At 43.1% G+C, this 13,615-nt stretch overlaps 1 protein-coding gene across 3 annotated transcripts in view; it reads left to right on the top strand.

Moving 5' to 3' along the window:
• lsamp (limbic system associated membrane protein) overlaps window positions 1-13,615 on the top strand; it is a 579,644-nt gene that overhangs the window by 512,546 nt on the left and 53,483 nt on the right. For all 3 annotated transcript variants that reach the window (XM_056442006.1, XM_056442005.1, XM_056442004.1), the window contains 2 exons: window positions 338-482; window positions 1,317-1,404. In XM_056442006.1, coding sequence (XP_056297981.1) covers window positions 338-482; window positions 1,317-1,404 — 233 coding nt within the window. The remainder of the gene's footprint in view (window positions 1-337; window positions 483-1,316; window positions 1,405-13,615) is intronic.

Genomic DNA, 13,615 nt, shown 5'->3' with positions numbered 1-13,615 from the left:
AGAGCTCAGAACGACGAACTTACCGAACCCCGGTCTGCTGATCAAGTATCAAACCCAACACCTCTTTGGATCAGTACACCCAACTCGGCCCATTGTTTCAAGGAATGATTATGCCGTGAAACCCTTACTTAATAAGCCTCTTGAGTTTCATACAGTCCAGCCTTCTCTGCAGGATCGCATAAATGCTGTTAGTCGTTATTTGATTCCTATCGACAAATCCCCACGTTTCCGTTTCTCCGAATAACATTGCGTGTCCTGCAATGAAAGACGATACGGACTCTTTCTTTTCAAGCCTCTGGATCGCCCAACTCACTCGTTCTCTTTCTGGACCCCGCAGGTGTTACGTGGACGACAAGGTGTCCAAGGTGGCCTGGCTCAATCGATCCAACATCATCTTCGCCGGCCAGGACAAGTGGTCCCTGGACCCCAGAGTAGACCTGGTCACTAAAGGACAGCTGGAGTACAGCCTGCGCATACAAAAGGTAAAACTGACCTCCTGACTACTTGTTTTTTTTGTAATCCTATTCAGAAATCATTAAAAAATGACCTAATAAACTGCTTAGACTTTTTAAGACCTTGGGAGATGTGTTATTTTTGAAATATGTATCCAGTCAGTTATTTATGCAGCAGGTTGTCAGAGGGAGTATATTTTGATGCTCTATTTTTAAGTTCCGATGAAACACTTTCTCCCTGCTTGCACAACCATGAACACATGATGAGATAACATAAATAATAAAGGGTTGTTTTTACATAAAACTAATCAGCTAGCATAACTTAATCCTTAAAGGAATAGTTTAACATCTCGGGAGATGTGCTCGTGTGCTCATTAAATGTGTAGCCGGAGGAAGCTTTACAAACTAGAAACATTGGGAAACAACTAGCCTGGTTCTGTACAAAGCAGTAAAAAGTTATTCATATTTAAATGACCAAATATGAGAAGGATATCAATCGTATTTTCTTCACAATCTTGAATTATTCATTGAATTTGGGCACACCACACCCAAATTACCTTGTGTAACAATAAATCAAGCATTTAAAACTACATTTGAAAATGAGGCGGCATAAACTTATGTTTTTTTAATTATTATTATAACAATCAAATCAAAACAGAAAGTTTCTTTATTTTTTTCTGTTGAAACGAGTTAAGTTTATTCATTTAATTCATCGTTTCAAGTCCAAAGAACTCGTGTTTATGAACCCCGAAGCGGTCAAGAAATTCAAAATAAACGTTGCTTTGCCTTTTTTTTCTCCAATTATGATAATTCTATTTATGTTGTTATAAGACGTACTCAAATACCTTTCCGTATGGTGTGTAGGTGGACGTGTACGACGAGGGCTCGTACACTTGTTCCATACAGACGAAGCAGCAATCCAAGACCTCACAGGTCTACCTCATTGTTCAAGGTAAGTGGCGCCCAACCAGCACAGCAGCGGTAACACCAACTACCCAGCTGCATACACACAGCTGGAAAATCAACACATATCGCCTCAAACAGCGGCTTACGACACATTTCAAATCATATTCATAATGGCTCGAGAGTCGGAGGCGTGACTGTCCGACATTACACAAGGAGCATACATCAACGTCACCGCCGCTCTATTATGTAATGGTGAGATGTGTCCCTCTGAGGTTTCTGCAAGGAAATTGTATGAATATGTACGATGAGAAGGAGGTGTGTGTGTGTGTGGGGGGGGGGGGCTATATGTCCCAAATGCCTGCCAACAGCAGCATCATTTCTTGTTCCAGTTCAAATTTATATTAAGTGTACTTGAAAAAAGCCTTGAGCGGTAGTTTTCCATTTCAAAGAATGGGAAGTTATTTCACCTGAATGGAGACGGAAGGAGAGAGAGAGAGAGAGAGAGAGAGAGAGAGAGAGAGAGAATGTGCTGCAGGATCCAATCCGAGGGCCCGGAGGGTGGAATTTAACTTTTAATTTCTTTCTTGAGGAAATGTCTCCAAAGAGTTGTCTTTGGTCTTAAGGGCTGAAGCTCCTGAGATGAACCTGAGACGGGTGCACACATAGATGCAGCTTTCAACCTTCTTTCTATCGTCTATTATTATTATTATAATAAAATCTGATGAAGGTGATCCCATTCCAGGAAAATAATTCCACAACACATTTTTAAAGGTGCATTTTAAGAATTAAGTAGTCTTACCATGATGACTCCCAGATTCTGTACTTATGGGTAATAATTAAAAGAGACATCTGACCCTTTTTATATGGATGTCCAATCAGTGTTGATGGTAAATGTAGTCACTTTAAGCCATAAATGCCTCATAAATGCCTCTATATTTACCACAACACATTTTTAAAGGTGCTTTTTAATAATTAAGTACTTAGCTCACCACTAAATGTCCTACCATGATGACTCACAGATTTACACGAGGTACGTAAGGTATTGCCGTGTACTTATGGGTAATAATTAAAAGAGACATCTGACCCTTTTTATATCGATGTCCAATCAGCATTGATGGTAAATGTAATCAATTTAAGCCATAAATGCCTCATAAATGCCTCTATATTGATCACAACACATTTTTAAAGGTGCATTTTAAAAATAAGTAGTCTTACCATGATGACTCCCAGATTCTGTACTTATGGGTAATAATTAAAAGAGACATCTGACCCTTTTTATATGGATGTCCATCAGTGTTGATGGTAAATGTAGTCAATTTAAGCCATAAATGCCTCTTTATTTATATATATAACAAATGTTTTAAAGGTGCATTTTAATAATGAGGTACTTAGCTCACCACTAAATGTCTAAACATGATGACTCACAGATTTACACGAGGTACGCAAGGTATTGCCGTGTACTTATGGATAATAATTAAGAGACATTTGACCGTTTTTGGATGTCCAATCAGCATTGATGGTAAATGTAGTCAATTTAAGCCATAACTGCTATATTTACCAAGAAATTTTGTTTTTGCTGCCTTAAATTCTGACAGTGACGTAGTTGGATGTTGTTGTGCCTTTCGACTGAGCCGGGCTGTGTCCGGTCCTTATGCTAAGCTAAGCTAAGCGAAGCAGGCGGACATTGACTTTTCATGGGATTCGGTCGCGCGAAAAAATAGTTTCGCTTTTGGTGTGCATGCCACCGTATATCTTTCTGGAACTTCCTGTCTCAGAATATCCCCTTTCTCCTGCCACATGTCATTGCACTGTCCCCACTCCTTCCCTCTCGGGAGACACAGACTTTCGACTTTTTGCATTTATTTATTCATCCATCTATAAACTGTCAGAACACTTTTGCCCTTTTAGTTCCCCTCTGAAATGTTTTGTGAATTGCCAGTCAGCACTTGGGACCGTGAAAGAATAAGAAACAATAACAACACACCGAGCTGCTCGCGCCAAGGCCGTTAGAAGAAGAGAGTTCATTATCAATCAAAATGCCATTGCCAAGTCCCCGTTGCCTCGTTTTTTGAAAGTCTCGGCGAGTTGACAGAAATTGCTCTTAACCCGTCAGAAACGGGATGCCTGACAGATAAGAGTGCAACAACCAAGTGCTCAAAAGTGGGATCTCCGAGAGTTCGTTTGTCTCCCTGCATGCGGCGGGTGTAGAGCTATTTATACGCTTCGCTTTAAGCTATAAATGCTTCTCCAACTGTCATGCGTCCGCTAGCCCGAGAAGCCGGAGCAACGCGCCGAGTGCTCTTTACGCACAGCGCCGAGCGCTCCTATGGCGGCTCGATACATTTCACCGCGGTTCATTGTTTCATCAATCAAATGTTGTTTTGGTTTTAACTGCCCTTTTCATTTTAAAACTACTGACTGTCTTGACGGGAAGCCCAACCCCAGATAAATACCACGCCGGCTGTCAGCGGAGGAAATGCACCACGGTGTAATTTTCCCGACGAGAGAACTTCCCATCCAGCTCCGAAGAGAAGATATACTCCATTAATATAAATTTTTTTTTTTTTCCAAAGGTCAATATGTGAATTGATGCTCCTCTCCTTTGGATCCATGGTAGCAAATTGCCTCTCCTTTCCCAGAATCCATTGTGTTCCGATTATTCTGGCACTTGATCATTGGAATGTCCCGCGTCGGCTTCCAGAGTTCCCGCCGGCGGCCCCCGTAAATCACGGCTAACGCGACGGCGATAGCCAAACACTGATTCCGCGGCTTCCTCTCTTCCTCCGCTGACATTTATTTTTTTCCTGCCAATTACCGCGACGTCTTTTTCTTGTATTTTGGTCAAACATGTGAGGAAACAACTTAATGCCGAATGCTAAATATAATCACGAGATGCAAAATCCCGCTTCGTGAACGATCCACCACTTATTTAAGCTTTTTGTTGTTGTTGCTTTGGTCTTTGTTCTACTGCGTGTGTAGGTTTAAGTCTTTTTCTCGAAAAGGAAAGATAAAAACGGGTCTCCGTGTAACACGCGGAACCCAATCAACTTAGCCGGATAATAACTCAGCCTGCCTTCATCTTTTAATGGGTATGAAAATGTTTCCGAGCATCAAACATTGCCCCCGGTTACGAACCCGAGAGCGGGGTTCGCATAACCAAAGCTGACAATGCTCCGCTCGCGAGGACGGGTGGGGGGGGCGTAATTGGAAAACAAACGATCAGACAAAGTAAATTTGCGGTGGATGGGAAATGTATTGAACTGGCAGTGGGGGGGGGGGCTCAGACGGGTGGCGGCGGCGGGGTCACCGCACATGACAAGGTTCCCGATATAATGGCAGCCCCCCCCCCCCAATTTGATTTTCTATGAAACATACAGAGAAGTTTAGCCGATGGGTAAATAAAAAAACACTGCATCGTTGTGAGAATTTGAAGGTTTGACTTTGATTTTTCGTGAAGTCGAAGTCGCACGTGGAAAAGTGAGTGTGTGTGTGTATATATGTGTTTGTGTGTCAGAAATACACAAGGGCAAAGCTGCCCCTAAGAAATAGAATTGTGCCCCCGAATGCCCCCCAGAATTTCCCCTCATAATTTAATTAACTTGTGAAAAATATCGTAGCCTATGTGACCCGGTCCAGTTACCATATCATGTTTTGATTTTCTCCGTCTTACTATTTCCATTTAAGCCTGAATAAGTATATTTATTATTTTTTTAACAACGGTTAAATGTTATTTCACAAGTTTCAAAAAGTGCCCCCCAATTTCTTTTTAAATGGAGCTGGATTTCAGTCAGTGGGGGAAAAAATGCCCCATATATAATATGTAAATGTACTACCCTGGTGTGTGTGTGTGTGTGTGTGTGTGTGTGTGTGTGTGTGTGTGTGTGTGTGTGTGTGTGTGTGTGTGTGTGTGTGTGTGTGTGTGTGTGTGTGTGTGTGTGTGTGTGAAAACGCACACCTGCATACATCTTTTTGAGTGAGCATGTATTTTTTTGCTGTGCTGTATTTTATAGTATTCATGGTCTCGGTTGGAAAGCCGGAAAAAAAATCGAGTTTTTCTTTTAGTCAGTGAAAATGTTTCCACACGGCCTATGGAGAGTTATTTTTTATTCATATGCACTTCACACACTTTTGAACTCAAACCAAATATCGGCCCATTAAAATTGTAAGCGTGCTAAACGGGTGGGATTTTTCTTTTTATCATCAAATGTTCCGCTGTTTTGATCGAGTCGGAACCGGAACGTTCCGACGTCCACTCCGGAGAGGAGGAACAGTCTGTGCTTCCCCGTTAATATCCACAGCGTTAAAATCCCGTCTGTAGCCAATATAAACTGCTTAGCTGTCGTTAATAATGTTCCCCTCCTAAAGTACGGATGACAGGAGAATATTCCCCGGGCCATTTTTGACGTACCTTTATTCCCCCACAGCGATCCGGATCGGTCCTCGTATCTCGTGCCACTTTCCCGTGTTCACGTTTTCATGTGTTCGTGAAACGAAAATAATGATGTCACATAGCAAATTAAACAGCAAAGCCAATTGTACTTGCTCAAAAAGACAATTTAACCAGACAAGATAAACATAACCAAAAGAATGATTAAATATGACTACAAATCATTTTTCAGACTGCTCCCAACTGATGTAAATTATTCATTTTCATCCCGTTAGCATGATGCTACAAACAATTAGCGCACCTCTTGCAACCTACAGATTCAAATAAAACCTTCAAAACTCTTCTCAGACAAAGCCTGCAGCAAGATATCAACCACTCTGCTCACAGAGGAGTGGAAGAATATGAAATATTAATATTAATTTGCCAATATGTTATGATGATTTGAGGGCACAGTGCGATATGTTGCTTTATTCACTGTATGTTATGCTGTGTGTGGATGTATTGAACACCATTATTGATATACAAGTGAAATAAATAGCATGTTACATGTCAATATCACCCAGAATTCATACATGCTCCATTTGGAGATTTGCCTAAACTTCTGAACTAAACAAATAAGAAATAATATTTTAATTCATTAAATCAAAATCAAACTTTGCACAGAGACATATTACATATTGTGTTATGATATAGTAAAATAAAAAGCTGTCCAATGCATAATTTAAAAAAGTTATTAGTCCTTGAAGTTATTTTATTTTTATTTATATACATTCATTTATCTTTTCCTCTGTGTTCTATCATCTATATGGCAAATATACCAATATATACACATTTTAACTAATCTCACATGTGTTTTTCTGTATATTACACCGTTGACGTTATTCAAATAGCCCGTGTGGTTGAGGAGATAATCTGGATTTAGTGTGGGTATGCAAACCACTCATGAGAAAACACGGCCGGGTGGAAATAAAGGTTAAAAAGCGTAATAACTTATTCCTTTATGACTATTGTCTTACTGAATCAGCGAAAGCTTTCTTGAACCCATCTGCGTGAGACTAATGTAACGTGGGGGACATCCGGTCTTCTGTAATAATGGTGGACATAATCTTACGAATTTGTGTGTGTGTGTTTTTCTTTCGCATTATTCCTTCAGGTTTGAGAAACTTAATTATTGCGTGCATGGCGCAGCAATTGCTCAACTTTACATACTTTAACAGCTGAAGTGATTAAAGTGAGGCAGGACACAACCCAACACGCCATGAAAGGCCAATCAGACGCCACAAAGGAAGTACGACGAGACGGGATGCCGTGATGATAGGGAACTATTGCGTGAGGAAGTGTGATGAAATATTACAGTTCATATCCTCGCAATCAGTATCGGCGGGGTTATACCGATGCATGTGACGGCATGAAATATGATTTGTATTTTTTTTATTTTCCCTCGTCTGAAAACCAATTCAATTCCACGTCCATGCATACGCTCATACATGTACATCTGCCTTCATCTATGTATTTTGTTTCTTTTTTTTTTTAAATGCATGCACACACACTCACACACACATTTTATTTTCAATACTCTGACTTTACGACGTTTTGTCCGCACTGTTTTGTCGTCCTCTACGTGTTATGTGTATGTATTGTTTATTGTCTTATAATAAAAAAATTAAATACAATTTCATTTGTCACGTCTATCATTAGTGAATCAAACTCTGCACGCAATTTATTGTGCTTGTTCCTGAGGACTTATTCCGGCTTTCTATAGACAGATATATACTTTATTAATCCCCAAGGGGAAATTTGTCGAATTCTATGTCAGAATTGGAAAAAGATAAATATGATGCAATATTGGTTGTGGGCTGATATGATGACATCATTTAAACCGGCATCGTGACCAAAGTATGGGGTGTAGGCCTAGATTATCATCCACGGCATACAGGTCTGACAGTTGTGATAGCGGAGGCCTCCCCCTCATCGTGTGGGCTCAAAAGAACTCGACATATAAGTCAATGACCAACATTTGCATTGTTGTCATCTTTCACGCGTCGTTATAGCAATTAGCTTCCGTTGCGTGGTTACCGCGGCAATAAATAGCCATTACCATGGTCACCAGAGAGATGGATTCCACTTCCCTTCACTTGACACGTCTTTATTTATTGGAAACGTCTCAACCGCTAAATGGATGGGTTTTTCCAGGGAATGTGGAGAAGACGTTCATCTTCCTCCGCGGGATGAATTGCGCTACCTTCTGACCACCGGCTCAACGTTCAATCTGGCGCCGCAATAAGGTCAACGTGAAAAATGTGCGCGATACTTTTGCTTTATGACCACACACCTGCAAAGTGACGTTCCCGTCCGCCTCAGGTGAATTGTGTTCGGTACCAAGAACCCGATGAACGTTGAATCTGCTGAACATCCGCTGATGTTAGCATCTAGCTCAACGCACAGCTGGGCCTGATTACAGCCTTAGCTTCACAATTAAGGCGGGGGGGGGTTTTTTAAATCAAATTAATAGAGGTGCTGATAAATGTTGGGAGAAAACATAACACTTGAGCCCAGGGCAGGAAATGTACATATTTTTTAGGGTTCAGTTGTTCCCCCACTGACTGAGAGCCAGGGGCATTTCAAAAGAAATTGGTTTTTTTTTTTACTTGTGAAATAACATTTAACCTTTGTTAAAAAATAATAAATACACTTATTCAGGCTTACAGTCTATGAGCAATTGTCATATGGCAATAATAAGACTATTAGGCGGTAGTCTACAGATTTTCTTAAGATTTTTTGAACAAAAATAAACAGAAAACTTAAATCAGACAATCATATCAATTTGTTATTCATTTTTTATTGTGGTTATTTATTGTACAATACCAAAAAAAATTCAAATTAAAAATTATATTTATAGATTTTTTTTGTGTACCTACCTAGTACAGGCAATATGGATATGACACACACAATAAAGAACAAAAACAAAACGCTATAAAATAATCGAAATTATGGGGGCACTTTTTGCCCCTCTCCTAATGATATCAGGGGGGAAATTGTATTTTTAGATTTGCCCTTTGCCCTCGTGTATTTCCGCCGCTGCCTGAGCCTAAATATTCCCACAGGAGTCATTTACACACAGTCCTTTGTAAACACTCGAGCGCGTTGGAGCAAATTCAGCTAATCTCAACACGTCGTGCAAAATCTAGTTTACAAAGCGCAGAGGAGTGAGTCCTTCAACTGCATGTGTGTGTGTGTGTGTGTGTGAAACTGCGCGGCCAATAATACGTGAGTGTGTGTTGGCCGTTTGCCTGATGCCACGAGTTCCTTGAAGCTTCTCAATACTATTGATCTCTCGTTGGTCGCCGATTGCAAGATGCTATATTGGTTCCTTGTCTTTTTATCCCCCCCCCCTCCCCCGCCTCCCTACTTCCTGTTCACCACAGGGATGCTTGATCAGCCGATTCAAATCAGCATCGATCTGATACTATTGAATTAAAGTCAGCGCTTTCAGATGCACTGACCTTTATGAAATGATTTTTGTAGCCTAATACAACAACCAAAAAACCTGTCAAACCGTATTACTATTTTGAATAAATAACAAGCTGTACTCACTGGACTGTGTATTCCTGCAGATTTTTTCGATATACGACATCAAACTTCTTATTAATCCTGTTGCGTTTATGTCCAGAACCAATCCGTATTAGCTCTTAAATCTGCGAGTTATCACCCAAAAGCTTCCTCGTGCGCAGCAGATGGCCTCAAGCGTTCATAAATGTCACCGCGACAAATCGACTATAAAGCAGCCGGCGAAGGGTTCTGGAAGCAGCTGTTCTGTGACCCCGTCTCAATACGGCCCGTCCATTGAGAAGTGACAAACGTTAATGCAGAACACTTTCGCTCTTGAGAATTGACGGAATTAATGCGAGAACAGGATATACGTGTGTGTGTGTGTGTGTCAGAAAAATACAATTTCAGCCTGGAGCAGTGTTATCGTTATCTAAGCGTGGGAAAACAAATTATAGTTCGATTTCCAATCATAACCACGTTCCCCTGGTTGAACCTTTATTTTTGTTTATCTTGCGAGTTCTTACAGTTTGAACCTCATTATCGGCTCCCAGCGGAGCGACGGGAAGCACAGGCATTCCGGACTGAAAATGATAATATACACAAAAAAAACTCTTTTTCACACTCATCCATCTTTTCTTCCTTTCTCATCTCCCATCGCCCTATCACAAAGCCGTGGTATTTGAGGAGGCCGGTCCGTAGAATTCTCTAAAGGCTGCCGGTGTCACTGTAAAGAGCAGCCGGGCAGCGGGGTGGTGTGTGTGTGTGTGTGTGTGTGTTTTCCGCATTTCTCCCAGAGAGGGAAGAAATGACCTTTTAACAATTATCATGGGACAATCAGAACCTTTCAGCTGTGGCTGTGAAGCCATCTATCCACTGTGCGCCTCCTCTCCCCATCACGACGACCCCTTGCTCCTTTTCTCCTGCCCCGGCCCACCTCTCACACTTCCATGTCTCGGACCACACACACACACACACACACCATTATCTGAGTTGTTGCCGAGGTGTTTTGTTACCTCCTCTCACTTTGACCTCGGGGTTATATTAAAAAAGGAGGGAAGATGGAAAGAGTGGAGAAAAAAAAAAGACAGAAATTGAAAGGGGAAGTGCAGGAGAGGTGTGTGGCTTATTATTAATTCTCGATGTCGGCAGTCTGCCCGGCGATAACTGCTGCGTCTTCGCGATCGCAGCCCACGTACACGTGATTGCTTGTATCGCCGCCAGCGATGGAGGAGTGTGAACCGCGCTCTTTTTGCTGGATGATCACTTCTCCCCCCCCCGCCCCCCCCCCCAAAAAAAAAAAAAATTGTTAAGAGAGATCAATGGAGATGAAAAGCAAACGCATCAACAAAATAAAAGTCTTCCTTGATACGCAGAAGACATTCGCAAACCTCTCATTGAAGGCAGAGCTACCGCTTGGCGAGCATCAAAGGAGTGCATGAACGGCACTTCAATGTACACGGCCGCTCAAAGATGTGGGGTCACCCAGAGAAGTTGGTGTTTTTCATTAAAACTCACTTTTATTCATCAAATGAATTTCAAAATGAATAGAAAATATTGTCAAGACATTGAAAAGGATAGAAATAATGATTTTTATTTGAAATATAAACTTGTGGCTCAAAGGAAGGCCAGTTTTATAGCTTCTCTCACCAGCATAACTGTTTTCAGCTGCGCTCACGTAAAAAGGGTTTTGGAGGGTTTTCTACCCCTCCGTTAGTCTTCTAAGGCGATAAGACAATGTACTATGAGAAGACTGGAGATGGGCCTCTATACACACCTCTGTAGAGACTTCATTAAACACCAGAGAATTGTCATTTACCACAATGTATAGAGTGCATTTATGATTAATTTAATGTTATCTTCATCGGGAAAAAACATTGCAATTTCTGTATTTTTCAAAGTAAAACAGTTTTTTTCTTTGAAAAATACGGAAATTGCAATGTTTTTTTTCCTTTTTCTAAGTGACCCCAAACTTTTGAACAGTGTATAAGAATACACTTTAGTTTCTGTTTGTAATCCAACTGCCACCTGCACCGCAGCGACGCACTCCTGTTAATGCCGCGTGTCCGTCTCCACGGACGCGTGGTCCGAGATCCACTGGAAACGGTGGTGTGAGGTTCAAACGTGATCCGAGCTCCCGGTGCTGAAAAAAGTCCCGGGTTCATAAAGTTATAATATAAAGTATTTAATAAAAGAACAAGGATCACAAGCTGATATATCTGTCCCAGACGGGCGCGAAATATGCCGCTAAATGCAAAAATAACTGTCTGTCGTTTTCACGTGAGAGGAGAAATGTGACGCCTCACAAATATGTGTCGTATATTTTAATTTAAAAAATACAGCAGTGTGATCCTTTTTTTGAAAAATATGTATTTATACTATTCCCCTCCACCCCTCCCCCCCGTTTCCGGTCACAGCGCCCTGACCTGAAACAGCTCTGAGAGGCAAAACAGTGAAGTGAGAGGAACTGCAGAGTCGGGTGAAAAGGAGAATCCCCCTCTTCCCCCCCCCCTCCCATTACACAGTCATTTCAGATCCATTGCTAAAATAAAATATTGATCAGTGCGGCTTTTAAAGCATTGCTACACATTTTGATTTCCCCATCGCCGAAAAAAACACTCACGGCGCCTCATCCTGTAGCCGATAAACATTCAGAGGAAATCAAAGTCCGTGGGCTCAAAGCTCCTCCTCATCCCCGTTGTGAGGCGGACCAGCAACGTGCACTATATATATATATCCACGTGCACACTCCCCGGGGGCGAGATCACGTCGCCCGATAGTCCGTGTCGCTACCCGAAGGAGAGAGAGTCGGAGTCGGAGGAGACGGCCGCACAACTTGTGCGTTTTTCGTCATGAAACTGACTCCTTGAAGTTTTAATGAAGGGAACAATGTACCATTCTTTCTTCTCCTTTTTTTCCCCGGGCTGCTGAGAGAGAGAGAGAGAGAGAGAGAAAGAGAAAAGATGTCTCCTTTAATCTTCTCCACGCCGGCTGTGAGAGGTGCTCCAATGCATTTAAATGCGGCCATCCCACGGACACGACTCAGCGGGGGCATCGACGAGGGGGCTTCGGCTGAGCCATCGGGGGCCATATTTCACCGGCTAACCAGACGAGCCCGGCGGCCATCACTTCTCAACCGCGTCTCCTCCGTCTTATCTCTGATATAGAGGAACTATATTTCTTTCCCCCCGCCGCCTCCGCTCCCAACGCACAGACCCATTACTTGTGCCGAAGTGCCGGCATCCTTTTCCCTCCCATCTCTTTTCCCCTTCGCGACCCGAGCCTGTCGGGGAGATGGACAGCCCTTTGGCACGGGGGCCCTCCTCCTGCTCCTGAACGCCTCCCTGGAAGTGAGATTGAGTGGCACGGTTAGACCTGACCTGCTTTGGGAAGAGATGAGGTGAGGGCTGCGTAGAGGTTGTTCCACAACATACAGGACAGAGTCCCAGAGGTGAGCCTGTGGGACTCTCCTCCGGTGGAGCTACTGTGTGTTACTTGCCTCGCTGTGGCTGCAGAGCATTCACCTGGTCTTCAATGTCTGTGCCCCGGGTCACCTGCTGTGTGTGTGTGTGTGTGTGTGTGTGTGTGTGTGTGTGTGTGTGTGTGTGTGTGTTTTGTGTGCCAACTTTCAGCCACTCGAGCCCGCTGTGGTGTTCAGGTCAATCCCCACAGCTCGGCCCTGATCCCACTTTTATCACTGTGGGCTTGATAAGAGCAGAGAGGCAGGTGTGTGTGTGTGTGTGTGTGTGTGTGTGACAACAATGCTGAACAGAAGGTGCAGAAATTGCTCGTTTTTTTGACCCGGCGAGGCCACGGCCGACCGCCGCCGATTGGATCCGAACAGCGTGAGGGAAGGTCGTCGTCGCACATGGTGTGTGTGTGTGTGTGTGTGTCTGTGTCTGTGTGTGTCTGTGTGTGTGTGTGTCTGTGTGTGTGTGTGTGTGTGTGTGTGTGTGTGTGTGTCGGCGACTCAAGCGCAGACACCCTCTGTGAGAGATATCTGATTTCAGAGGCCTCCCGGTGGCTCGGCGGTGCTCCGGCCCACGTGGCTTCAAACCACTTCCCCACCTCTTCCTCTCCTCTTCCTCTCCTCCGCTCTGCTGTCAGCAATTAGCAGAAGCGGAGAACAGACTTGCAGGCGGAGCGTGAGCTGCGCATCGCGCTCGGCGGCGCCGGCGGCTTGAGGGAAGGCGATGGCGGTTTTCTTCACCTGTCAGCCACTTTGGTCCGGACTGAAACATCGAATATTAACGAGCAGACGGAAAGCCTCGCCATCTCACGTCCACGTGGTCCAGCTTTCTTACTTTCCCTCTCATGTCACCGT

This window comes from Pseudoliparis swirei, chromosome 20 (genome assembly GCF_029220125.1).
Source record: "Pseudoliparis swirei isolate HS2019 ecotype Mariana Trench chromosome 20, NWPU_hadal_v1, whole genome shotgun sequence".
NCBI classification, from domain to species: Eukaryota; Metazoa; Chordata; class Actinopteri; order Perciformes; family Liparidae; genus Pseudoliparis; species Pseudoliparis swirei.
The sequence above is the reverse complement of the archived record's forward strand: the minus strand, read 5'-3'. Positions and strand labels throughout refer to the sequence as shown.